At 33.5% G+C, this 27,399-nt stretch overlaps 1 protein-coding gene across 8 annotated transcripts in view; it reads left to right on the forward strand.

The window, feature by feature from the left end:
- Positions 1–27,399, forward strand: part of ASXL3 (ASXL transcriptional regulator 3) — a 160,491-nt gene that overhangs the window by 49,584 nt on the left and 83,508 nt on the right. For 7 of the 8 annotated variants that reach the window (XM_016153916.2, XM_016153915.2, XM_016153921.2 and 4 more), the window contains 2 exons: positions 15,106–15,214; positions 16,496–16,601. In XM_016153916.2, coding sequence (XP_016009402.2) covers positions 15,106–15,214; positions 16,496–16,601 — 215 coding nt within the window. Of the gene's footprint in view, positions 1–11,388; positions 12,103–15,105; positions 15,215–16,495; positions 16,602–27,399 lie in introns of those variants that run through there. The other variant, XM_016153918.2, reaches the window with a different exon arrangement.

The raw sequence follows: 27,399 nt of genomic DNA on the forward strand, positions 1-27,399 counted from the left end.
CGAAGTAAAGTGTCTATGTCTACAAACCTTTTCTATGTTGGATCCTCAGTTTCCCATTGCCTTTTGTATGTTACATGGTGCTCGTGACTGACGATGTGGTGAATTTTTGTGTCTACTTAATTATTAATATATCTAGATTTCAGTAAATACTTTTTTTTTATCTTTGGATAAAGTTAGGATCAATATTATCAGTTTTCTTTCTTATATTGATGGGCAGCTATCTCCCATGATCACAATAGGTTCATTTCACACATAGCCAGAGAGAACATTGTTTCTATGCATATATACTATCATTGGGCAATAGAAAGGTACTATTTCATATATTAAAGTTGTTGTTGTTATCCTAACATGATACGCTATTAATTATGCTAATAGTACCTCAGAAAACACTCCTCCCCAAAGAGGTAAAGCTCTTTAACTATAACGTTTTTAATTTCAATGCTGTGTTTTATCTACTTGCAGCTTGTGAAGTAACAGTCATAATTGAATGCAGCACCTTAGGATTTCCTGACTTAGCTTAAGTGAGATATTGATTTCATGGAATTAGGTGGCAGGTGCATCGAGGAACTATTTCTTGAAAGCTTTAAGTGGTTATATAAAACCTCAAGAATATTAATTCAGGTCAAATGAGTGGATTGGAATTGTGCTTACTTAAATGTTTGCCAAATGGCCAGAAGTCATGATATTCCAAGTTTTGTATTTTTAAACATTGAAAAATAAAGGAAGGCAGAAAAACATTTCTCTTTTTGTTACATCAACATAGATAGTTCTCTATAATTTTAGCAACTGTTAAATCAGTTACCATGTAGTTAGTTGATTAAATAGGGCTCCAGTTTTAAAATAATTTTTCTTGAATTGTTACCTTGGCTCACAAATTCTTTTCCTTTCCACCCCGATTACATTTACATATTGTTCTCCCATTTTGTTACTGGAATTATCTGGAGGATTTCTGTGTGCCTAGTTGGAACATTGATATTGCTGTAAAATAATGTACAGGAATTCTTGTTTTGTCTAAAGATACATTTCTCCCCATGGGTCATTAAAATGCGCATTTTTTTTCCTAAGAAAGATGTTTATTTCTGTAAAACAGAGGTAATACATATATAATACATCAGTGGCATTGTTTTTGGAATTTATTAATATGTATGTGTGTATAAGTTTATAGTTTTCCAAAACCATTAGCCTGAAACTGTATTACTACTCTCTTTTTACATTCACATTGATCCTAGCCATTCTTACTTTTATTTTATTGTTTTATTCTGTATGGAAGAATATTAAAATGGCTTATAGCAAACATAAGCATTTCTGCAGGCCCTGCTCCCAACTTACGTTTCTCATGAATCCTGTTTCCCTAAGGGTGAAATGAAACAAGAACTAGGTGTATTAAATTTCTTTTAGGACTACTGACAGATTCTTATGTATTTTTAAGTGTCGGATACTAAGTTTGGGGAAGAGAAAGATGCTTAAATTCCCTAGTCTTTATATTTATTCTTCCTTTCTCAAAGCATATTGTTTACATAAGAGATCTGACTTAGAAATTAGGCCTTTTCTAAAGTTTGTTTTTACTTTATAATTCTATCTGAATTTTGTGGATGCATTTCATGCCATCCCAAGTAACTATAATATTTGAATTTCACAAAACTGTTTTATAGCAGAAAGCTGTGTCAATTAAATATCTTTTATACGGTAACACTTCTAATCGAAGCAGATCACTACCACTGAACAAACTGCCTTGAGAATATAAGTGCACAAAGAAAGAGGAAGAGGAGGGAAGAGAGAAGAAAGCTAAATTAAATTTTTCCTGTGATATGAATGCCAATCTTAACAATAGTGATTGGTGTAGTTATTTTTAGTCATTTCCTTTATCAAACATTTAAAGGTAAAAATTTTTTCAATAGCCAGCCAACTTTGAGCTGAATTCTTTTGACATTCTGCTGATCAAGGAATTTCCAATGAGCAGTACTAGAGTCTTCTGCAGAGAAAGGGTAGGAGGATGAATCAGAAATGAAGTAATGGACAAGGGAATTCTATTCTTTATAAACCAGAGAAAGCCATTAAAAACGATAAATATTTATCGAACATGTAATGTGCTAGTTGTGTTTATATTAAGGAAGACACAGACATGATCAAAAATTTAAATACGAAAGGTAATACCATTGGGAAAAATTTACAAAAATTCAAATCTAATATTCAATTTACCTTTGACAGGGAAATGACTTTTCAGGGTTAGAAGCTGTAAAATAAACTATAAAGGAAAAGATGGATATAATTGACTGTATAAAAATTTATGTGTCTGCATGTGAAAAATAAAGCATTAAATAACATTGGAGGAAATATTTTTAGTTAATAAGCAGGAGGTATTATATACAGAGATCATGAAAACAATAAAAAAAATAATGAGTTTTGAACATCGTGTTCAAAGGACACAAGCAGAGGAGGTTTAACTCATAAAACTAAGGAATAAACATATATGTGGATAAGCATTTGATCTTACTAATAATCCTAGAAATGCAAGGTTAAATAACCATTGGAGATTGTTTTTTTAGTTTACCTAATAAGTCCATGCACTTCACCCTGACTCTGAATGATGCTTCTTATATAGTACTGGTGAGACTGTAAACCAAAACAACTCATTTGAAAAACCAGTTGGCATTATTTGCAAAAGGAAATTATGTAACTTATATCTCCTGAATTAATGCCACTTCTGCAAGCCTATCTTAAAGTATTCTTGAATATAAGAAAAAGTATGTGCACTAAGATATTCATATCGATGGTATTTTGATTATAAACAAAGGACATAATTTAAATGTTCAGTGGTGATGTCAATGGTTCTTAAACTTGGCTGCATATTAAAATCATTTGGAAAGTACAAGAAAATGCTGGTGCCAGGGCTCCACCCAGAGATTTTTATTTAATACATTTGGAGTTACTTCAAAACTTGTATTTAAAAAAATTCTCCCTAAAAATTCTAGTATACAGCCAGATAGAAAACCACTCACTTGATACAGTTGGTAGAAAAATTTTAACCACTTGATATATTTATGGTTTTGTAGGAGTATGGAAAGGGTATCATGTAAAGTGAAATATTGTGATTTAATATTTAGATAAATTATAACTTTAAAATAGAAACACACCAAAAAATAGTCTAGAAGAAATTTTATAAAATGCTCAGGTTTGTTTTAAGGAGTTGGGATTTTAAGTGATTTTTTTTCATCTTCAATTGACAGATCCTGCATAATATTCTTATATTGTTTTTTAAAAGAAAAACTATATTTAAAAGGAGGGTTCCTGCTGATAAAATCTAGGTAATTTCCTACTTATAAGTTATTTCTACCTATGAATACGGAGATTTATTCTGACTTCTAAAATAATAATATCCTCAAGTTAGAGTCACACCTCATATTATTATAATGAAATCTTTCACAGGATTCTTTTTTTTTTCCCTTTTTTTTTTTTTTTTAAATCTCAGAAGTACGTTCTCATGTAGTTTTCTGACTTTTGGAATACATCAGCTCAAGTCAGTCATTTTTCTTTTATTATTTTAAGCTACATCTGTGCCTATCAGTTTTTACCTTTCTAAATACCATGTATATGCTGATGATTCCCCAGTGCTTATCTCTAACCCAACGTTAACACTGTGATTTGAGTGTGTATCTGAATTTTGGATGCATACTTCTAAATTAGAAAGTCCAGAACTAAATTTGCCATATTTTTTTCAAACCCACCTCTTATGTTGAGTAACGTAGTTATACCAACATTCACCCCTGCCTCTGAAGTGAGCCTCAATTCCTCCTTCTCCCTCCTATATTGAGTCAGTTTCTACATCCTGCTGATCCCCATTGCCCATATTTCTTCTCATCTAGTTCTTGACTCTTTTCCTACATCTCTGCCCTTACTGTTGCTTTGGTGAGGTCCTTATCATCCTCCCTGAAGTCCAGTACTGCAGGCTCCTAACTGTTCTGTCTTCTAGTTATGCCTCATTATAGACCTATTCTCATGCTACAGAGGGACAAGGCATTTTCCTCCTTATAATCTTCTAGGGCTTTCCGCTGTCCTCTGCATGAAGTCTGAGCTCCATGCCAGGGAATTTAGACTGCCGTATAAAAGTCATGCATGTGGTGTGATGCATACCTTCCCTCTGGAATATGATCCCAGCCCTACTCTCACTCCCACACACTGCTCTGGAAATACCAAATAATCATGTTTCTGTACACCATATTTCAATTCTGTCCATCTGTGCCGCCTTGATGCCGCTCCTCTACTAGGAATGACCTCTTCACCTTCATTTGTATTAGATTAACAAAACATAAAGATTGATATTGTTCACCATTGACTAGAGTGGGAAAAATAGTTACTGTCAAGGGAAGTAATTTAGAAATAATGATTAAAAATCTAAAAGCATCCTTTTAATCTAAAAATACTTTTTGGAATCTATCCTAGAGAAATAGTTATACATATTGTCTTAGTTTGTTCTGGCTGCTGTAACAAAATACCATAGACTGAGTGGGCTATCAACAACAAAAATTTCTTTCTTATAGTTCTGGAGGCTATGAAGTCCAAGATTAAGGCACCCAACAGATTTGAAGTCTCATGAGGGCCTGTTTCCTGATTCATAGATATTGAACTTCATGTCGAGTCCTTAAATGGAAAAGGGGGAGAGCACTCTCTGTGGTCTCTTTTATAAGGATACCAGTTCCATTCAGGATTGCTCCATTCTCATGACCTAATCCACCTCCCTGAGTCCCCAACCTTGAAATGCCATCACACTGGGGATGAGTATTCAACATATGAATTTTAGAGGGACACAAACATTCAATCTATAGTATATATATAAGGAGAATACCAGATTCTTTGTGGCAGCACTGTTTTAATGGGTAACGTACAAACTAAACATTAAATAATAAGGAAATATTTTAAAAATTATGGTATAACATATCTGCTCTATAGACTATTAAGAGCATTATGTGAATATTAAGAGGATTCAGTATTCTCTAGACTATTAAGAGCAAAAAATATTCTATGGGACTATCTCCCTATCATGTTATTAAGTAAAAAAAGCATGTATCTATCAGTATGCACTAAATGTTCTCATTTTTGTTGAAAATTAATTTAAAATAGTGAATCATAGAGTTGAATATATGCATACATATGAATGCAAATAGAAAAAGCTCTGAAGGAAAACATGATAAATCTTTAATAGTCATTACTTTTGAAGCAGTGGGTATGGTGGGGGGAAGTTGAGAGGGACTTCTTACTTTTAACTCTGTATAATGATGGTACTTGTACATTTTCCATATAATTTCCATGTATTTATTTGTTTGCATAAAAATATGTAAACATTAACATAACTCGAAACAAGGGAAGAATATTGTAGATTAGAGAGAAGCCAGATCGTGGGTAGAATAACAAAACCATCAACTTTTTATGTTTTGAATAATTTTCAAAATAGAGTGAAATACTACAGACTAACCACCAGCTGGAATTAATAGTTGTGGAGATGTTGTCATAGTTGCTTTGAGTTCTTTTAAACAGAGTCCAGCAAAAAAGCTGAAGTTCCTTTGATATTATTCTCATCTCAAAGAGGCAAGTGTGTTATATTTTGCTATATATTATTATAGTGCAGAATTTTATAGTTTTATTGTGAAGACATAGGTAAAAGTGTATCTCTCTATATAGCTGTAACTATTGGTGAACATTTAGTTTATTGACTTTATTTTCCTATAACAAATAATGTATCTATGAAGGTGAATTTTTCAAAGATCTATACCCAAAAGTGGAATTGCCAATCTGTATAACATGCACACTTTTTTTTTTCACTAGATATTGCCAGATGTCTTTCCAAATTGGTTTTGTCAATTTATATTCTCACTAGAGTATTTCATAGTTTTATTTCTGGACATCCTCAACCAATATTTGGTATTGCCAAGCTTCAGATTTTGTTCTACTCTCTAAATTGTGAAATGCTAGCTTATCAACAGTGCCTGAGTATTCTCTGAGCATCCAAGTTGGCAGGGTCCTATAAGGAGACCCTGAAGTTGGAGTCATAAGGAGCTGGTGGCCGTCGAGCAATGTGGTGATAGATGGCACAGAACTAAATGCTGCAGTCATAGGACGGGCTGTAAGGCTGCAAAGGTGCAGTGAGGTATTTAGAAGTTTTTAGGAGGTGAAGGCAAGAGGACCTTAACAAATGAGTAGGAAGAGAGGAGGATAGAGGGCATTGAAGATGAAAGGAGTACAAAGGGAGGTAGCGTGGTTGAAATGAACAATAAGCCAATAATTAAACCACTATTGATTGCCTTTGAAACCTTAACCAGAAAGGCATTAGTAGAGCTTCAAAATATACCTGTTTTAAACTCATTTTATAGATGAAAAAATTAAGGCCTAGAAAAATGAGGTCAGCTTTTATAAATCACTTAGACATGTATCAAAAATATATTAAGCAGGTGATTTATTGGTTTGTTTAACTTGGATATCCAATAGGTTGATCTTCAACATGACTAGATAATAAAAGAGTTCAAGGGATATCTTTTTTACCTCTCTGTACTTTCTGTGTTTTGCTCTGCTTTCTTCTTTTTAGCTTTATTCTTAGCAGACTCTATCTTCCTGGAGGCAGAGTTAGGTACAAGCTCATTTTTTTGTACCTTTACAGCTTATATATCTACTGAAAATAATGTATGCCCTTTCCCCTTAATTTTGTATCAGTTCCCCAAAAAGATAACTCAGGCTCCCACCATTTGACCAGATAGTTTAATCTGGCTAGCCTTCGTGGCGGGAAACAGGACCATTTTATTGATGGCTAACTGGAATCTCATTGCTAAGGAAGAGAAAGTCCTGAAGAGAAAGGAATGCAGGGCACGAAATTTATGAAATGTTGAGATTGTAATACAGGAATATTATAAAATGTGTCAATATAAAGGAAGTAGTTAAAATTTTATTCTGAGTGGTAAATGGAGCAAGTAAGTGGAATGTAATTCTTCTTAGAGGATTTCATATGAGCCAAAACAGAGCTAGGAAACCATGGAGGCACATGATTTACTGAGTTGGGTCAGATTATAGGAGAGTAGTCTGAGAGTTGGAGAAGATGAAGACAAGCTAGGTGCCAGGTGTGCTGTACAGGACCCTGATGTAGACTGAGGAGTTTGTGCTTCTTTTGCTTGGTAGGCAATGTCCTGAGGAGTCGAAGCAGTGTTTTTTTTTTTTTTTTCTTTTTTGTGTTTTGTTTTGTTTTTGTTTGTTTTAAATAGGAAAATTGCTCTGGCACCAGTGTGTAGGGTGGATTGGAGCAGGGAGATATTGAAGGCAGGGTTAGTGTTAGGGAGCTTTAGAACTGTCCTCTTGTGATATAGAGATTGTTCAGATTAGGATTGAGGAAGTTAAAATGTAAATTGAAAGATGTTAAGACAGAATAATTTGAATTGTCTGAGAACTGTTTCAATCCTAGGTGATGAGGAAGAGGGTAGTATCCATCACCGAGTGAAAGCAATAGAGAATCAGAGGTAGATCTCAACTGAGAGAGATGAGCAAGATGATTTTTATATTGGGTGATATAATATTGCAAATATATAGTGTTTTCAATCACATGTGGATACTGGCTGTAAATTTTTCAATGCTCTTTAATGTTCCTGGATAAGTTTTTCAATTTTATAAATTTACACAGCAAAAATAATCACCACACTGCCTTATTTTTACACATAGAAACAGATATTTTATATACTTGAAAAATATTTTTAAAGCATTTGTCTAATAAGATTAAACATTACCGAGAGTCTGAGTGCTAGGCGCATTTTCTTAATGATCCTAATCATAAATGTAGCATTTCCCTAAGTTTAGTTCTTGACATACTGTAATAAGGAATGTTGTCAAATATGGTGGGGAGAATTTTTTTTATTATTATTACATATGTTTAAGAAACACTGAGTTAAACAGGTTTGAGTTAAATAGGATTTTTAAGAAACTTTAGTATATATCGTAAATATATTTGATGAGTTCGTTAGATGGGAATGCAGCATCCTACTCTCTGGAAACTTTTTGACACTTTTTTTGGAGCATTGCTTGGGACTGACACTATAGAATACATTCAGGAATGCTGCTGTATGAGTAGCTACAGGTAGAACATAGAAACTTACATTTTTGTATGAAACTAATTTATCACACCAAATATAATTACAATGTCTGTTCTTTTTAATATATGAAATTTGCTATTTTATTTTGGAAGGGTTTTTCTTTTTGGCACAATTTAAAATATTCTCTTTGAGACTGCAGTGATGAGAAAATAGTATAAAGTCCTGAAGAGTCACCGGTGGTCCTAAATTGGCTGCCTCTGTGCTGGAATTGGTGCCATAGGAAATGTACGCATGATCCCATCTCAGTTATCTCTTTGGAATAAACTAAGAATAACATTTAAATTTCAAATGATTTTCTCTTGCTGTGCTACATGCCTCAAGGCTCCTTCCTCCTGAATCCCTTGTCATTTTGTATGTATTTAGAGAATTCAGTTCAGCTTAGCCTGGCATTTCTATTATGTGCAAAGCACTGTCAGAGCACAAATTTATTTCAAGACAAGCTTGACATATATAATGTGTTCAATAAATGATTATTCAGTTAATGGATTGTGTTATTTTTTAATGATCCAATTTTACAAAGAGGCATCTCAATTATGGATCTGAGTTTTCTACATTAGTCTCTCGACGTTCTTTCTTCCTTAGTTTTCATAGGTAGCATTACCTGAAAAAGATAACCAACAATGACACCTTCTACAGCCTAGTCTTTATAATATTTGAAATTTACTCTGGGATGGGAGTTTCATTACCATAGGTGGCATTGAGTGAAAATGGAGCCAGCCACCTTACCATTTGCCAGCGTCTAGCTTTTCTTTGTGTATTTCCTTCACGTGCAAAACATTCTTTTGTCGTATGCAAGGTTAATTCAGTGGAGAAGGCTGCTCTGTGGAGAGAGGACATGGGATGGTGGGAAGAGTATTGGTTTTGGAATGAGTAGAATTTGAATTTCAGCTGTGTCACTTAGTTGTTATTTGACTGGAGTAATATTCTTAACCTCTCAGCCTCTATCTGCAAAACTGGGAATCATGCTTACATTTTATGGTGGCTGTAAAGGAATATAGACAATATTTGTGACAGCTCAGTCACATTAGAGATGCTGAATAAATGGTAACTATAATAATATTTATTATTTTCATCCTTTTCCCTTTACCTTTACGGAATACATTAGTTTCAATTTTATTCACATGTGAAAGGCTGTAGATTAGGAGTGTATGTACGCCCATGTCTTCAATTATTTTTGCTAATAAAATGAAAATGAAATAGACAAATCTCACCTGAACTAGCTGTTTAAACAAGCTATGAAATATTTAATTTCTTTCCATATGCCATTCTTTGTACCTCTAGATATTGGTTACTTTGAATAGTAGTTGTATTCAATAATAATAATAGCTCACAATTTTTGAACACTTAACATGTTTTACATGTTTTAACTCTTTAAGTCTTTTGCATAATCCCTTATGAAATAGTTACATTTATTGGCTGAGGAACCTGAGACCCAGATACGTTAAGTCCAAAGTCGCATAGCTAATAAATAGTCTAGCCTCAGTTGAATACACACTGACTGGCTTTAGAAGCCACAGTCTTATTTATTGTACTCTATTACCTTTCCCAGTATAGCAGTGGTAATATGGCGTGCCACATGACATGCATAGAAACATGTAGAGAAACAGTTGTCATTATCCAGCTATGCATGTGACATATTCTTAACTCTATGTCTATAACCAAACATAACCACCTTACCTCATATTTTAGTCAGAGGTCTTTAAAAATTAGAATTTAGATTATAGGCTTTATACACTTTTATAGGACTATTTCTTAATTTCCTTATAGAGCCTATTGTAAAATAGTACTAAGTGAACTTTTGTCTTAGTATTAATGTTTCGGAATTCTTGTCTCTTAAAACCAAAGGTCAATTTAGTGAATATGGCTGTGTGAATCACTAAAATCAATCTCATGTTTGCTTGGTGTAGTGTCTATAAAGTGAATAAAAGGTTTAAGTTCAAATGTGTGTTTATATTCAAGAAGAATATCTTTTTATATTGTTAAAGGCAATCAGAGACACATGTTTAGGTTTGGAATCTGAAATTGTTTCTCTATATTTAAGAAATAAATTGTACAACATATGTCACTTAGTAATTATTTCTTGCCTCAATATCCCCACCTCATAAAAAAGTACTAGAACTATATTTCTAATTTTACCTTAGAGACATGTTAAATATTGAAAATCATGTTAACATTCTTCACATAGGAATGTGCAAAATATCTTCCTTTTTAATACGACCCATCTCTTGAGTTAATTGTGTTGTTCCTATCTACTTCTATATTTTTTAAACTCTAATTTTTATTTCCCATCTGCCAGTGTTCATCAGGATCTTTTTAGACGGACTGTGAAATTTGGAACATCATTCTTGTGTTAATAATCACGTTCTAGGGTTGCTGTAGGTCATTTTTTGGCTAACATTTTAATATGCTAGGATTATTCAGATAATATATAAAGGACTCCAGCTTTTAAGTTTTTATGATCAGTCATTTTTGGCAATTTCAGACTAGCAATAATATCTCTCAAGAGTAGGAAGTTAGTTTGGCTTGACTTTCTAGGGTATTTTTTAATCATCTAGTTTATTGACATCAATTGATATGCACTGTGTCTATATGTGTTTAGGAGTTATGCACATTCGTTGATAGAAATAGTTTAACCTTCTCCAGTAGTAATGACATGCCCATTAAGTTTGTAAATAGATAGTTAAATCCAAGGGTACATTATTCATTTTTAACATTAAAAAAATTTTTTTGAAGTGTAGCATAGAGTTAAATACACAAATCCTAAGTAAACAGTTTAATTTTACATAATGAACACATCTGTATCAAGAACTAAATTAAACATTACCTGCACCCCGGGGGCCACCCACATAATTTCCTTTTAAAATATTTTCTCTAGTTATTAGCACTAGAAATACTCAAAAGGAGCTATTATTAATTTTTTTGAAAGGAGAATGAACATATAATTGTTTCTATTAATTCATATTTATAGCACTTAGCACAATAACTGTAATAATACTTCTTAATAGGTTTGTTGAATTTGTTGAATTTTTAGACTTATGTGGTTTCAGGATTAATTTTTTTAATGTTCTCATATTTGAAAAATGAGATTTAAAAATGTCTTCAGGAAATAACTTTCATCTGATATTTTTATTGAGATACTTAATAAAATGAGTTGTTTAAGATTTGGATTACTTAAATATTGTCTTGTAAAGCATTATTATTTTATGTATAAAGAAAAGGAAGACCACTGTTATGTTATTTTCTTTGTTGTATTTACTAGTATTCTTCTAATTGCATTCCCCAAGTATTCTTCCTGGTTTTTAAAATTATTCAAATAGACCATTGATTCTCTTCACTAAGTGTGCACTATTAGTAAAATTTTATATGTTCTGTCATCAATCTGAAATGATAAAGCAATGATTTTTCTGTATTTCATACAGCACCAGGACTCTGCAAAGCATCTCTGGGGGTTCTTTGATGTCTAGACAGTTTAAATTATGCCTACTCCCCTGCCTCCAAATTCCACCCCTGTTCTGCTTCAGGGGTTGTGGGAAATGAAAACAAACCAGAGGGTTTCACAACGCTACAGAAAAACAAACAAGTAGAGTAAGCTGTATATCTACCCTGGCAGGTGTATAAGAAAGGGCCCAATTATAGTGAATACTGGAAAGAACAGAATTGAGGACAAATACTGTTCTGCTTATTTATTTCTAATTATATTCCTAATATGGACATACATTTGCATCGTGGACAAAATGAAAACATTATAAAAGTATTAGGAAAGAGCATAGAAGCCACCTATACCCTAGTTGCTCAGTTTTTTCCACCCTACCAGCAGCCAAGTCTGAGAGTTTAGTGTGTTTCTTGTACATTGTCCTATTACTGAAATGGTAAGATTCAGGATTGCATTAAAGATGAAAACCTAACTTCTTATTCTTTTTTTTTTCTCCCCTTTTATAAATCGGGATATCATGATTCTTCCAATTCATCTTTATAGAAAGTAAGTAACTTTTGAAATTCCAGATTTTTTAATTGTTTTATGATTACATATGTATGCATACACATATGCCTATTGTATTACAGATTTTTTAACTTTTAATTCTGAGTGAGGTGATTAACCCTTATATTAAGTATGAATTAAAAAAATTTACATCAGTTAAAAAGTAAGAAATGTTACATAGAAAGTGTTCTGTGCTAAGACTACATACTGTTAACAAATATTCACTTTATGTTAACAAATATTCACTTTATCTTCTTCATACCCACAGCAAATCATTGTTATTTATATGTGTATATATATATATATTTGGATCGTTTAAAAATACTTATTTATATATTTATTTATATCTTTCTTAAAGTAAGCCAAGGCATGCTTGCTAGTTCTATTTTTTCCAAAGACAAAAATAATAAAAATCTAAATAGTACCTAATTCTTTATTCATGTTTATAGCAGTTGATTAAGACATTAATTTGCTCAGGGAAAGCAGTCCAAATTTTCTAGACATCATGGTACTGTTGAGAATAGCAACAACGAGTAAATGGTCTGAAAGATTTTTATAATACATTTTCCTATATATATACTGTATTAGGTGAAACAGTTACCTTCTTATAAGCGCTTGACTCTTTTGATGCTAACATTTTATAGTTTTTAAATAAAATGGGTCATAAAACTAGTTTTTTTTCTGTAAAGAATTGCAATTGATATGCTTCAGACTGAGTGATTAATAAGCCAGTGATTTGATTTGTAAAATTTGCATTTGATTGCAAAATACTTTCTCATTCTTCTAAAATGCAAATGTTATATAATTTTGAAATAAATTTCATGTTTATTTGAGAAATATTTGGGGAAATTATAGTAGTTATTGAGACTTTTAGAGATATATTTTCATGTGATTGTGTGTTACATATTTTTAAATATTTCTGTAGTGATTGCCATTTATGTTTACAGCAAGCATGGCATTAAACTGCTATTTAATAGTCAGTTTACCTTCAATTATTTATTTACTGTCCTTAAGGAAAAAAATGTAAATTACAGTGATTTCAAATAATATTTCTTTAGTATTTTTTTAGCTGTTTTTAAATCTCTATTTTTCTTTAATACTGTAAATCTGAGTTCCTGGAATTGTATATATTCAGACCTTAGAACAAACAGCAGGAAAAATGTGTGTGAGGTTTGATGTTAGGTGGACAATTTCATTAAGTTGTATTTTTTAAAGTCTACAATGTTTTATTTTTACGTATCAGATTCTATTTTGCTTGTAGTGTTAACATCATCTTGCCAAGTCCCCACAGAAAGTCTGTGTTTCTGACAGTTTCACTAAATTAAAACTCCACAAATCTGGCATAATAATTCCCAGCTTTTTGTCTGTGCTTTTGCCTGAAGAGAATAACGATTTAAAATATACTTTTTGCAGTGTTCACTATAACACATGTAGCATTATTTGTCTGGAATTTATTCATGGACAGATATTTCTGAGGAGATGAATATATTTTACTTTATAAGGTATGCCTAGCCCAATTTAAGTATGAACAAAACATCTTATATGAGGAAAAATAATGAAATAAGGCTGCAAGCTTGTAGAAGTTTCATGAGGAAAGATATTACATAAACACACAGCATTATAACCATGTGTACTTTAGTGTTATAGATGCATTGTTCTATGACCAAATTTATATTAGGTCTCTTGATTCCTGTCAAACCTAATGGAATTATATTGATGTGTTGGCACAGAGAGTTGCTTTCTAAAATAATAAAGAGTATTCTTATTATTATAATACTTATAAACCTTTATGACCACGATGCATATGTATGCGGACTTGCTATCAAGTGTGTTGTGACAACTCAGCCAATTTAGTTTTCATTTTCCTGGTGAGTTTTCATACTAAGTAAGAGATTTGATAATCTTGGTTTTTAAAAAACTTCTAATTCAGTACATAAAATTATGTTTCTACCACAGAAATTCAAACTTTAAAATCTTAATTAATCTTAAAGATTCTCTTGTACTAGAATGTTTTGAATTAAATACTCAGACCCCTTAAGAGGCGAATGGGGTGGAATAGAGATTCTAATCAATACTAGTGACTCAACCAAATATTGATCTTTTAGCATATTAGAGAGAAAAATGTATATAAAAACATAAGTAAATGAAAGTAATAATTCTAGCTCTAAATTGTAGTTCACAAAGATAGCAGTATTTCCTACCCCAAGGAAATACATACATTTCATAAACATATTTTATATGCATGAATAAATTTCAGTAATGTTTGTACATATGTGCTTTGATATTTTTAATCACTAGCTTAATCCTGTTTGACTTCTTTAAAAAAAATGTTGATTTCATAATTCAATTACTTGCATCTTTACTACAGAACATAATTATTAGCTGGGCAGAATTCCCAAGCACGTATTTCTTTATTTGACAAATCTGAGAAAAGGATGTCATTGTTGAAGTTGTGTCAGAGATATAAACATAGGTATAAATTTTTATTTGGCCTTGTGAGAAATGCAATCCTGTGAGTAACTTAAATACTTGTAATTTCAAATCAGTTCTTCCCTGGTTTCTTATTATTCCTTTGTTGCTTTTCAACCTATAGGATGGAGCTGTCCTTGAACTTGGTTTATTTGATCATTCAAGTGCAACCATCAAGTTGTCTGTAATATTTAAATACTGAAGCTTCATGGTATTATTTGTAAAATAACACCACATAAACATTTGGGCCTTGGTTTCTTTGAAATGTAGTGTTGGTTGCTTTATGAATAAAAGCGTAATTTCAATTCAGGAGACTTTTTGCCTGAAGCCTATAATACAGATGCATCTGATTAACTTTGGCGAAACTAGACTGCCCTGTTATTGTAATGTAGATGTTTCAGGGTTGGGAGGATATTTTTAAAAAGGCCTGTGAGAGGGTCTTTTTTTTTTTTTTTTTTAAGAGACTGAGAGAACAGTTTTGCCACAGAAACTGCATATCAGACTGCTTCATTTTTGCACACTTTTATTTTCTAGTGGAACTTCTCCATTAGCCTGTCTGAATGCAATGCTTCACACTAACACTCGAATAGGGGATGGAACATTCTTCAAAATCCCTGGAAAGTCAGGCCTCTATGCTCTCAAAGTAAGTTGGATTGTTCTGCATATTATGTCTGTTATTACTATGTATCATGCATTTTTTTTTTCCTGACATGTGAAGGTAAACAAAAGTAGATTTGGGTTAAGGGTAGAAGAATGACCCCTATGCCTTTTAAATGTTTTCAGATGTCTTAAAAATGATTTCATGTTAAGAATAAACAGTGACATTTTTCTTTATGGAAAGAAAGCATATCTGTGGTTTCACTATAACATATGGTAATGGAAAATAGTTGTGGCTTTCTTAAAATTCTTGATTCTTAAAAATTTACAGGGAGGAGTGCCATGACTCATCAGCTAAGAGCTTAAGATGATCACAGTTGCCACAAACTATATGACCCAATAACCATCGGTTTATATACAGCTTCACACCTGTCTGCCTTTCTGTCTTTAATAAAAATAAGAAATTTATCTATTCTCCTTGAAAACTTACTGATTTAAATCAATTATTCAACTTTAAAACAGTGATCTCAAGTTTTACTAATAATACATATTTGTTATATGAGAAGAACAGAGAAATTAAAAGCTTTAGATAACTGATTTCTAATTATTTTAATGCAATTCCCATTCCCATCTAGAGTGGGAAATGGCATCTGAGATGCGAAATTCTAGAGGACAAAAGTTGGTGATCTGCAGATGATTGTGTAACTTGGAACAAATAAAATCATTGTATTATTTCTTATAAATTAAAAATAAGTCACTGCTTTAATAAATGATGGATTACACTTTAAGTTCATTAATTTCCTTTGAGAAGGTTTATATTTGTTTGCTTTGTTTTGTTTTTGTTTTGCTTTGTTTTGTTTTAATGCTAAGTTATACCTGGCAAAGAAGCAAAGGTTCTTTCTCAGCTACTAAGCATCAAGCTCTTGTCACTGTGTGGGTTTCTGAGAATAACATAGGTTAATCAAAAGGACTCATTAGTTCAGTTGCTTTTTGTAATTCTTGAGTTTAAAATTCTTGAGTTGTGAAGCCATTTCCTAACATAAGGAAGAATGTGGAATTGAAAAAAAAAATTAAAACAACCTATGTTGAAAGGAACATTTATTTTTGTATAGATTTTTTTTCCTTCTTAAAAAAATTTTATTAGCTTAAAGTAACAGTACATTGGTTAGACATTTATATAGTTTATAGAATGATCCTCTAAAAATGTAAATCAGTTTTGAAATTCCAAATTACAAGTACCTGTGATAATACTTTAGGATCCTGAAAATATCTTGAATGTTTCCAGTTACTAATATATCTCCATAAATCATTTGTAAAAATAATATAGAAAGAGGAGTCGTCATGCCCAGCTGATGGGACGCTGGATTTAGGCTGTGAGTCTGAATTGGATGGCACAGAAATGGCGGAGGCCAATGCCAGTGAAGGAAATGGAGGTGAGTGCGATGAGTGTCAACATAAACTCTGTTCTCTTAAAAGTTATACAGAATTCTGGTATTTCACTAATTGAATTTTCTGCCACTGTAGGTGCAATTTTCTTCTACATTTTTATTACCTATTAAGATTTATCATCAAACAATTTTGATTCATAAAGTTAGCACATAGGAAAAGTATACAGTTCTTTGCTTTTTGTTTTATTTATTTATTTTTAACAATATGGATTTGCCTGGATAACATTCTTGAGTATTATCTGTATATTTCTCTTGCAAGGTGAGAGGGTTACTGGGGGGATATCTAGTGATTTTATTCTTATGTGAGGCCTGAGAATGCTAATGTTTTATGTCTGATTATACTGATATTTCCTGTGATCACAGTAGTTTTACAATATCTTTGTTCCTAGGCTTGTCCACAGTAAATTAAGTGTAGTGTTAACATTCCTCACAGTGGAACTAGGGCCAAATAAATTATATTCTTGTGAAACACTTTCGAAAAGTGAACAACCCTGCCAGAATTCTAAGGAGGCATTTTCTACCTCTGAATTGTATCCATGTTAATTCATTTTTATCTTTCTCTAGGCATTTGCATGATTCCGTTGATATATGTAATTTTTGTACTACAGTCAGAAAAATTTGTTCCACAAAAGCTGCTGTACTTTTTTACCACCCTACCGCTGGTCCCACAAGTGGACCCAGATCATGATTTGGGAGGAAGACTGTGTCATTAAGGTCTCTGTTGGTGGACTCATAGAAATCAGTAAATTATTTTTAAACAAACAAACCTTAAAGAATCCTTACAGAAACGTCATAATTCACTAATAGCCCAAAGCCATTCATTTTATTAATGACAATAGGATTCCCTTTGTATGTTGCCTGGACACTCTTGCCTTTTAAACTGGTGTGCTTTCTGATACTTCCCCTAAAACTGATTCTGCTTCAGTGCCTATCTAATCTGCAGGAGAGGTTGTGAATTAATGTAGGAAACATAGAAACATATATCTTGTCCTACTAAAATGGCTAAAGTTGACCTTGTAGACTTTTTTTTAAACCAACTTTCATTGAATTCGATCTCTAATTCCTATACCTTTTGAAAACCCAGCTCAACCCGCACCACTGTGATTGTACTGTGAACTTTCGCAGATCCTTGTGGTTAGGCAAAGAACAATGCAGAGCTGCATGGAAATTTCTGGCATTCTGGAAGGGCTGGTGATTAGAGCAAGCTTTTCTTCTTCAGTGGGATGAAGGGGAATCTTATTGGGTCATTTCTCTGTTGCACGGTCTGCTTGCATGAGCACTTTCATGCTTTCTCTCTAAGTATATATTGAGCTTCTACTGTGTGCCAAGCACTGTAGGGCCAGATTGTATAGTTCCTTGACATTGGCTTTTTGTTTTGAATGAAATTTTTAACCCAATGTAGGGTTTTGAGCTAAAGAGACAGTGATCTCACTTAGATTTTAGCAGGATCAAGTAGTTACAATATATATATAGATACAGATATATAGATAGAGATATTAACATAGATATATAAGGGAACAAAGATAAAAACAGGGAGACTGATTAGAAAGTTATTGCCATAACGTAGATAAGAGGTGATAGTGGTTTAAATAAAACAAGTAGCAGTGGGTGAGATGATAAGTGATTGGATTCTGGATTATATATGAAGGTAATAGAACCAACAGGAGCTGCTGAAGTTAGTATGATTATGAAGTAAAGAAGAGTCAGAGATGACTCTAGAGTTTGAGTGTGAGTAGAGAGAATAACATTGTTTTTAACTGAGATGGCAAATCTGCAAAAGAATCAGGTTGGGGCAGAGGTTGTTGATCAGAAGCTTAGTTTGGGCATATTAAGTATAAGGTTTATTTTCAAAATCCAGGTGGATATGTTAAATAATTGGACTTCTCTGCCTTAAATTCATTGGCAAGACCTTGCTGGAGGGGTGTGTGTGTGTGTGTGTGTGTGTGTGTGTGTGTGTGTGTGTGTGTCTATATATATATATTTGAAAGTGGTCAGTTAAAAAAATTTATAAATGTAAAGAAGAACCAATATCTTTTGTTAAAAATAGTCAGTTTATAGATGATATTTACAGATGGGAAACTGAATTAGATCATCAAGAAACTGAAGATTTATAGAAAGAAGAGGCCCAAAGACTGAGCTCAGTGGTACCTTTTAGGAAGTTGGAAAGAGCAAAAGAGATTGAGGATAAATGGACATGAGAACAGGTTATCTGTCCTGGAAACCAAGTAAAGAAAATGTTTCTGGGGAGGAAGTAATTCAAATATGTCAAATGCTTTTGATGTCAACTTATAATAAAGACTAAGAAATAACTATTGATTTAGCTTTGCGAAGTTATTGATGAACTTGACAAGGACAATTTTGTTGAACGGTGAAACCACAAGCCAGAATGGAATGGGTTCGAGAAAATGGGAGGATAGAAATTGGAGACTGTAAGTGTAGACAATTCTTTCAAGGATTTTTGAGGTAAAGGGATAGAGTGAAATGGGAAAAATGGGTAGAAGGGAAAGTAGAACTGGGAAAATCCAATTAAGGAGGAGAATTTGATAATGAGGAGGACATCCTGTTGCTATGTGATTGATTAGATGAAAAGGAATGGGACCTTTTAAATAGACGAAGAGATGGACCTTATTTAGAAGTTTGGAGAGGTGCTCTAAGGAAACAGTAGGAAAAGTCAGGGTGTTTGGATAAAAACAAAGGTAGTTGAGTATATGTAGGAGGGGCTTATGGAAGTTTGCTTATTCGTGCTTAATTTTTTTCAGTGTAATAAAAAGCTTTATTAGTGGAGGGAGAGGATAGGGGAGGTAAGTTTTATAGATTTAAGGAGAAAATATAAAATGTCTAAAGTCTGACAGCATTAAACACACTCTTAAGGTTGCTAATCCTGAATTTAATGAGACCAGTCAGCATGGTTGTACATTTTTCTCCAGTCATGTTCATGACCACTGTGCAAGTGCAGAGTAGATACAGGTAGATTTGACCAGAGTTGGGATTTTGCCAAGTGTGAATGATGAAGTGACAGAGGAACAAGGGAGTTGAGAGTGCATGAAATAGAGTAGTTAAGATCAATCTCTATGGTATTTAAGCTGGTTGTGAAAGTGGGTGAAGACACAGTGTGCGTGAGATGGTGTGAAGGAGGAGGTCTCCTTGGGGTGGAAGGATTATTTGATTTGATGTTCTAGAGAAAATGAGTTAGAAGAATTGGTGATGGGAGAGTGGAATGCATGAAATTAAGTTTAGCATAGAATTATGGAATGTATGTCTAAAATGAGAGGTGAGGAGGCGGCTAGGTTTAAGACTGTTGCAAATGGTTAGGCAGTATGTGCACTCTGCAGAGTGGTCTGGCTCAGGGGGCCATTGGTGGCCAAAATTCACCAGCCCTGCATTTGCCCAGCTTAGTGTCATGGGAGGGAACAGGGTCTGTTGGAAGGAAACATTGCCTTTTCTTATTTGCACGAAGATGTTGTAAAGGCAAGTGGTGGCCCTGGCATAAAACTGAAAAAGACAATTATGATAGAACTAGCATTGAAAGGGTATGACTTTTCGGAGCAAAAATCTTCATTAAATGGGGAGAGTCCCTCAGGAGCTGTTAGATAATTACAGTAAGGAGAAGTGGCTGGTTCTATGGTCTGATGACATGAGATGTAATGCTGGAGGCATCTGAGGAGAAGGGAGGGAGAATAGAGGTCACCTATCCCATTTCCAGGCCCTGTGGTTTAGGATGAGTAGAAAAGGGCTCATCCCTGAGAGGGTTCCAGGGAAAGAAGTGCCCATAAGAGAGAGCCAGGTTTTGTAGATTAAGATTCAGAGGGAGTACTCAAAGAAAAAGTGGAGGTTATAGGATATTTTGCTAATGACTAATCTTGGATTTCAGAGGAAACAGTGGGAGAGTTTTAATGCCTGGGAAGGGGCCGGGGAGAGAGGAGAGCATGCAGCCAGTAATTAAACCAAAGCAGGTATAAGCAAACTCCCCTAATGGGAAATGTGAATAGGTAGTTCACAAAATTATACATACCCACACATTTCCAGATAATGTGACCAAAACTAGACTTTTCTGGCCTCTTTTGAAATTGCATCAGGGAAATTGCTTTGGGGGAATCTCTGAAAGAATAGTAAATAGTTTATTTCCTTGAATATTCTTTAATTTGCCCACTTTTGTATCTTACTGCAAACTACAACTGCTTCTTGTAGGACAAATATATTTCCTATCCATGTAAATACCATATACTTATATGTATAGCCCATTAACATAGCCTTAGGATACATTTTCACCCTAGATATTGAAAATACATTGAGTACTTATAATGCCCAGCCTTTGTGAGTTCTTTACATGTATGTTGTTTAATTCTCACAACATTTCTGTGAGATAGTCACTCCTAGGTTCTTTTATTTATTTATTTTTTTACCAATAAGGAAACAGGTTAAAAGTCTCCAAGTGGCAAGCCCAGGCTCTACTCACACTCCAGTCTGCCAGAATCACACAGAACAGGAGTCATTGATGCGGTTTGCCTTTCTAACATCTGTCCAAATCTGTTCTGATTATCAACTTGAGAATTTGACAGAAAGGAACCTCTGGTTAATCCAAATGAAGACATGGGATGCCACATAATTTCTTACAAATCAGTAATAAATTCCATGAAGCAGAACAGATTTAGGTGATTTCCTTGCTTACTCTGTTTCTAATACATATTTGGACTAGAAGTTAGAATGGATATTATTTCTACACTTCTTACAGCTGTACGAATATACTTTGAAAATATAATCAGGGAGAGAAGTAGGTCATGTGTGGGGATGTGTGGACATGGGAGAAAAGGCAGGGCAAAAGGAGGAGGGGAAGAGGAGGGTACCACCATCTGTTTTATCTCTGTTCCCCTCCTCCTCTTTCGTTTCTCCTTGGAATGAAAGATCGGGAGGTATTGAGGTGAATACTAATAAATATCAATCAGCAAGATACCCTGTGGCGATCCAAAGAATAAGCCCTCTGCTACCATAGAGTTATTTCAAATTAACAAAAATTAATTGACATTTGCTGCACTGTTAAAGGGGGTAAGCAGAGAAGTACATGAAAAGAATGCGCTTTACAAAAACTGATAACAAGAAAGAAATCTTAACAGCTCAATTCCAGTCAGTAACACTTGAGTCCTTAGGTAGGGTGAAGATAATAATAGTAATGCTTTAGTCCTGTACTTGCAATCAACTGGCCAGCAAAACAGATTCTTTTTAAATGAGAGTTGCTTTGCCAAGATATTTTGTTTTATAGTTCTGTTGAAAATTTTTACAATGTGGGAAAAGTGGTATATTATTGATTATAGAATTTACAAGACACAAAAATATAGTTATGTTTCTTTGACTCCAAAAGAGTTTCTCAAGTTAATAAGAATTAGACTTATAGACTCAAGAAAGTAAACTCTTCAAATTTTACAAGCTTAGCTCTAGAGATCGAAGAGTGATTTAGGTGAATCACTTGATTTATCTTTGTTGACAACCCATGACCATTTATGCCAATATAAGTATAGATCTATGTCACCCAAAGAAAATATTTTGAATTTTATGAGCTATTCTAGTCAGAGATTTATGGGTATGTTTGTGTCTGAGTTGTTTTCTGAACATAATACATTGGTATGTCATAAGTTTGCTCACACATATTAAGCTGACTTACAGTGCATTGCTGGCTACAGAACCCATACATATTTTATATAAAATGATACCATCAGTAGATAATCTTCACCTTCTTCACCTCCTACTTATAAATTATTATTAACAAGAAAATGAGTTCATTTTTTGGCCCTAATAAATTTCATGTTTAAAATAAAAAACAACCATCATATTTAATTTTTTTTAAATGAGGAAATTGAAGAATATACCATTTTCATTGACAAAGATTGAAAAAGGTTCTGTTTGTCATTAACCCTAGTGGCTTTCAGAGAGGGAACAGCAATCTAGCAGAGGAATTAATATTATAAGACCCTATTTAGGGGAGAAATTATAGAGAACATATATCCTATGCTTTAGTCCATAGATCCCAGGGTCAATAATAACTCCAACAGTTGAAGAATTTTATATGGTTCCTTTTCATTATTCATTATGGACAGTTTTATAAGCGGGTTTCTGATTGTATGATTCTTGGCAGAGTTGTGTTAACTTAATGAAACGTTATTCAGCTCACTCTTTGTTTTCATTGGCTCCGAGGCCATGCTTTGAGGGGTCTGTTTTCAAAAGTGAAAAATACTTTAAGATGGCCCAAAGTGTGTGGATGGGATCTCTGTTGCGACATCAGTTACGTACGTACAGCTAAGGAGCTTTCTGGAGGAAGTGTGATGTGTAGTAATGAAGGTTCAGGTGTCCTCAGGAAGTAGCGCTGACAGTTTGTCACTGGTAATTTTATACAAGGGTAGGGGAAAGAAAAATGAGGGGGCTGCGGAGTTGTGAAGGGAGCGTTTTGAGTAACTTTTAAGGGTGTTGCCAACCTGTTTGGTGGCTTATTCCTCGTGGGGTTACTGTTCTTGTTTTGCTGGAGGTTTTTCAGTAGCTTGTCTATGACTGTTCCAGTGTGATTTTACATATGATGCGTGTGTGCCTTCATCTTCCGTTCATAATCAATTTCTACCTGACAGTCATTCCTAAGAGTCTCATAGGCAAGGAAAAGGAATTCCTTCAGTCACTGTATCAGGTCTCTTGATTTTCTTAGGTTAAACTAACATGTCTTACACAGCATCTGCATTTTCATTAACAGCTTTGTTAGCTCAAAGGAGACACCTGTTCTACATTGGTGGCCCAGAGAAATTTAAGTCTGTGAAAATTATGTTGTTTTAGTTACACATGAAAGAAAATACAGAGGAAAGAGAATGCTGTTCACAGTCAGAAATGACCATTGGCAGGATATAAAACTTCCTCTGCCTACTCTCTCTCATTCTCCTTTCTTTCATCCCAGCCTGCAGCTTTCACAGTTCATGAAAAGTCTGAGGGACTTCAGAAGCTCATGCAGGCCTATATCCTCTCTCATGCCAGCATTTTACTTAAACTGATTTATTCAATTAGATATTGTTCTAATAGTAAATGTCCAGAGGGATAGGAATCTCACAGTCCCTTTATATTTGTCTTTATGTGTTTTTGATAACCCTTATATTCAAGAACTTTTTCTGTATGTTAAAATATTTTGTGCTTTTAATTAATCTCCCCCCCACCCCCCGATGTCACAGAACAGCTGGGCATCATCTAGATCCCACCCCATTCCCTTCATCTAAACTTTTCCAAATGACTTAGCCTAGCTCTTTCAAACATTACTTATACATACTTTTTTTCCACTTTTTTTTTTTTTTAACCCGTCAGGGATCTCTTTTTCCTACATATTTCCCCTTGAACTGTGAACTTTGTTCTTGTATAAATGGATTTCACTCAATTTTAACAGCTCAAAGTCATGGAGAAAAAAGAAAGTTTTATTTTTAAGTGCAGATAAATTAGCCCATTTAAGTGTACTTTCCCCCTCATTTTCTATGCTGTGAAAGAAATATTTCATAATATAGAGATTGGAAATGGAGCATGATCTCACAATAAAAACAAACTCCCTCTCAAATAAAATCAAAATTAAAAGTATTCCCACAGTTACTCATTTTAACTAGCCAAATTTCTGTTTGATGTATGTAGTTTGTGATTGGTATATAGGAACAAAGCACCCATACTCTTAAAAAAAAAAGTACTTTTTAAAATCAATGCCAGATAATCCATTCTCTTTTTACTCTAAAGTAACAGTGTATAACTGTTTCTTATTTAGCTATCTGAATACTTTAACTTTTATAAAATTTTATTTTATTATTAGTTTCGAGTATGTAGTACATTGGTTAGACATTTATATAGTTTATAAAATGACCCCGTTACTTGCTCTTTCCTCTGGCTCTCCACCTTTTCTTTATTGTACACTGGAGTTATCTTTTCTGTATTAAATTATAAAGTATTTAGTAGCAATGCCAATGAATGAAGTACTTACCCTTGACCTGTACCAACCTTTTAATGATTTTCTTCCTCTCTGCTTTTTTCTATTTCTCATTTTCCAGGTGGATTGCTGTATTTCTGTGTAGATGTTTCAGGAACCCGATGTACTGTAGAACACAGCATTGTTGTGTAGTATAAAAGAAATAGCTTCTAATGTTTTTCCTCACATAGGCAGCTTATTTATTACTACTGTCCATAATTCTGAGAAAGGAATCTAGGTGGCTAATGGCTGGTACCTACAGGATATGTTTTTTTTCCATTAGCTATTCTTATTTCTGGTTTGAGTTGCTCTTTTCTTATCCGGTTTAAAGAAATATTTTTAATAGATATCCAGAGATATTAGCATAACTAAATTTCTCTGGTTATAAATTCAATGTATTCATTAGCTTGGGCTAATTAGGAAGCAGACTATAAAATATAGTAAATATTTCAGATATGTCAGGTATATTTTATTCATAGATTATATCATCCTAAATATTATCAAGTATCAATATTTATAATGTTCAAATGCTTTTTCCCTTGAAAGTTTCTTAGGGGAGAATTGCTGTTTCCATTATCTTACTGCTTTTATTGCTTTATTTAATCCCTGACCTCTCTTGGCATCTCATACCCTTTGAATATTTTCTTTTAATGCAGCAAGAGAAGTCATTTAAAACCAGACACCTATACATATCTTAGAATAGGAATGCTTTGAGATAGGACAGTTTCTCCTTAGTCTGGAAAAAAAAAAGGATTAAGGAAATATTTTTTCTCTGAAAGAAATGGAGTCCAGGAAAGTTTTAGTTCAAGTCAGATGGGTTTGCCTGGTCATTGTCATCATTTTTTAACAGTTTTTGGCATGTACTTTGTTGCTGTGTATATGCAGAGTATCAGATATACACAATTTCAAATGTAAGTATGATATTTACCATTATAATTCAGACATAAGCTTTTTTGATTATTTGCCATCTAGGAATACTTTTGAATTATCTGCTTATTGATCTTTCAAAACAAATTATTATGATCACTCCTAGGTTTTCATAGGCTTAATTTCCCCCAGGTAGATTTAATAATTCTATGCCATTGTTCTTTGAAAAATATATTTCAAAAAATTATGGTCTCAAAATCTGGTCTTGGATCTTATTCACTGTCCCCTCAAAGTACCCCCACATTTTATATAGGGCTGGGCATAAAGGTGCTCAATAAAAGTTTTGCAACCGAATGAATGATAAATTTAAAAAAAAAATTTCTAAGACCCAGCCCACTTTTAAAATTTGATTGAATTCTAACATTGTGCCACACAGTGTTTAATGTACTGTGTGGTTTTTTTATTTAAATTTTTTTATTTGTAAAAACTGGATTAAATCTATAACATATGTCAGGATCCTTTCTACAGATAACCGTTTTTATTTGAGAGTATCTAGTTTAAGTGGTCAGAACATTGAAAGGGAGTAGTTGGAGGGAGAACTAATCAAAATGATATTGACCAAAAGAGGCCTCTCTTCTCTACCGTGATTATATCATTGAATACCATTTACCTCAGATAGCTTGTTTTGTACTGTATAGTTTACTTAGACATATAGCAATGAAGATCTTTTTCACAGTGACTATGTTATGCAGATGTTTTGTAGTCTCTTCCCACACAGCTCCTACCATTTCAAGAATGCATTGTGACGTCTAATTTTGATTTTTAAATTATTTCTTATTTCATTATGCAAAACCTCCAAACTGTGACCCTCTTAAAATAAGGCAATGAGTAAATAAATTTAGTGGCAGGTCATGGGACTCCTCACTGACTTGCATAGGACATTTTGTAGTTTGGTTTCCATATTTTCCCTATTTGACTTTAGGATAATTTAAACATCTTTTTTTAAAAAGATTTTTTTTTCAAATTTTTAAAAAATTCACTTTTGCTCATCTCCTTTTCTATGAATTCTTATTAAAAGCAGTAATTGGAGGTTAACTTTAAAAATAGATACTGTAGATAAATTTAATGAAAATCAAATTTGACAGTTTTGTTTAATGAACATTTTAGATCAACTGCTCTGTGGCTATCTTTGCACATATGTAAGTACTTGAGTTGCTGAGCTTATAGGTGCTAAGAAAGACACAAGCACCAGTGTTGCTGGGACTATTGTAAATTTGTATACTGAGTTCTGAAGAAACATGGGTAAGGGAGGAGTAAGGCTACCTCAGAGACCGGGATAGTCAGGAAAGCTCTGGGGGAAGTTGTTTGAGCTTGGTCTGTCAAGATGAGTTTGTCCAGTCATGTGTCAAAGGACACTTGGGTTGTTTCCATGTCTTCGCTATTATAAATACATGCAATGGAATACTCCTCCGCCATAAAAAATGAAATATTGCCATTTTCAACAATGTGGCTGAATCTTGAGAGTATTATGTTAAGTGAAATAAGTCAGATGGAAAAGGACAAGAACCGTAAGATTTTACTCATGTGTGAGTTATAAAACAAAAAGCAACAAACAAAACAAAACAAAACAAACTCATAGATACAACAGAATAGTGGTTACCAGAGAGGAAGGGGAGGTAAGGGGAGGACAGAGAGGGGTAAAGGGGCCCAAATACAAGGTGACAGAAGGAGACTAGACTTTGTAGTGTCGAGTATGCAACAGAGTATACAAATGTTGTGTTAATAGATTATACACCTAAAATTCACATAATGTTATTAATCAATGTTACCCCAATAAATTTAATTTTTAAAAGATGAGTTTGTTAAGCAGAGAAATGGAGAAGAGTACTTTGAAGAGGGACAATCAGAGCTATTGTAACAAATACTGTAAATATGTGTGTTCAGGAAATG

Source organism: Rousettus aegyptiacus, unplaced genomic scaffold (genome assembly GCF_014176215.1).
Source record: "Rousettus aegyptiacus isolate mRouAeg1 unplaced genomic scaffold, mRouAeg1.p scaffold_m13_p_12, whole genome shotgun sequence".
In the NCBI taxonomy this organism is placed as follows: Eukaryota; Metazoa; Chordata; class Mammalia; order Chiroptera; family Pteropodidae; genus Rousettus; species Rousettus aegyptiacus.